This window comes from Triticum urartu, chromosome 7A (assembly GCF_056163025.1).
Source record: "Triticum urartu cultivar PI428250 chromosome 7A, HENAU_Tu73, whole genome shotgun sequence".
Classification (NCBI taxonomy): domain Eukaryota; kingdom Viridiplantae; phylum Streptophyta; class Magnoliopsida; order Poales; family Poaceae; genus Triticum; species Triticum urartu.
Window position 1 is genome coordinate 472,646,182 of NC_141879.1, and position 980 is coordinate 472,647,161.

General features: G+C 49.6%; 1 protein-coding gene across 1 annotated transcript; it reads right to left on the reverse strand.

Annotated features, from left to right (window-relative positions):
• Positions 1–449: 449 nt before the first annotated feature.
• Positions 450–980, reverse strand: LOC147960009 (uncharacterized). Its single transcript, XM_087533089.1, has one exon. It carries the CDS (start codon positions 978–980, stop codon positions 450–452), a length of 531 nt encoding a protein of 176 aa, XP_087389215.1.

Sequence of the window (980 nt, forward strand, 5' to 3'; positions counted from 1 at the left end):
CTAGCCTTGTCCTGCCCGATAAGGCGCTCATAAGCCTAGAAGAAGGCCTCTGCCTTTTGCTCCTGATCCGAAATAATGACTCCCTCTCTTTTGATGTGTGTAATGAAGTTCTTCGCTCGTTGCCCATTAGCAAAAGCCTGGAAAAGTTTGGTGTTGGCATCCCCCTCCCTCAACCACTTCATTCTAGATCTTTGACGATCAATAGTTCGCTCCAACGCGGCCAAGCCAAGTAGGGTCTGTTTCAAGTTACGACACAGCCACAACTCCCCACTTTCCAGCACCCTCCCCTCTTGGGCAATGTCCAACCTATGTATCACCCAACTTACCACCCTCATCAGCATTTTTACGTTGCCCAACCTTTTTTGGCCCCAAGCCTGCAAGTAGCTCGCGGTGTTTCTTAGCAGGGCATCTAGTCTCTTGTACGGGTCGACAATCTCATCATTGCACTTTCAAGCTTCCTTGACCGCATCCTCAAACCCTTGAAGCTTGGTCCAGAACATCTTGAACCGAAAGCGCCGCTTGGTGCAAAAACTGGCACTCGTAGTGAGTAGTAATGGCGCATGATCCGAGACACCTGTAGATAGCGCCTGAAGGAGGTACTCAGTGTTATCCTGCTCCCAATCCACTGTCATGAAGACCCTGCTGATTTTAGTCAAAGTGGCTGTATCCCTCTCGTTGGACCACGTGTATCTCCTGCCATGCATGTACATCTCTTTTAGCTCATGATCATCCACAAAGTCTCGGAAACGACCCATCATCCTTCTATTAACATTGGAGTTGTTTTTGTCCGTGGCCCTAATGATCATGTTAAAATCACCAAGTAGCATCCGAGGCCCCGGGCACCCCACCCGCCAGTCCTTAATATCATGCAAGAACTGAGTTTTCTTCTCAACACCTTGTGGTCCGTATACCACAGTGATCCACCACGGGTCCCCCAGCTTGGCATGCACCCTGCCTGTGAGAAAGCTAGTATTGAGCAT

What these genes read in the sequence shown, in the direction of transcription:
- LOC147960009 (XM_087533089.1), bottom strand. Translation starts at nt 980, where the DNA reads ATGCTCAATACTAGCTTTCTCACAGGCAGGGTGCATGCCAAGCTGGGG.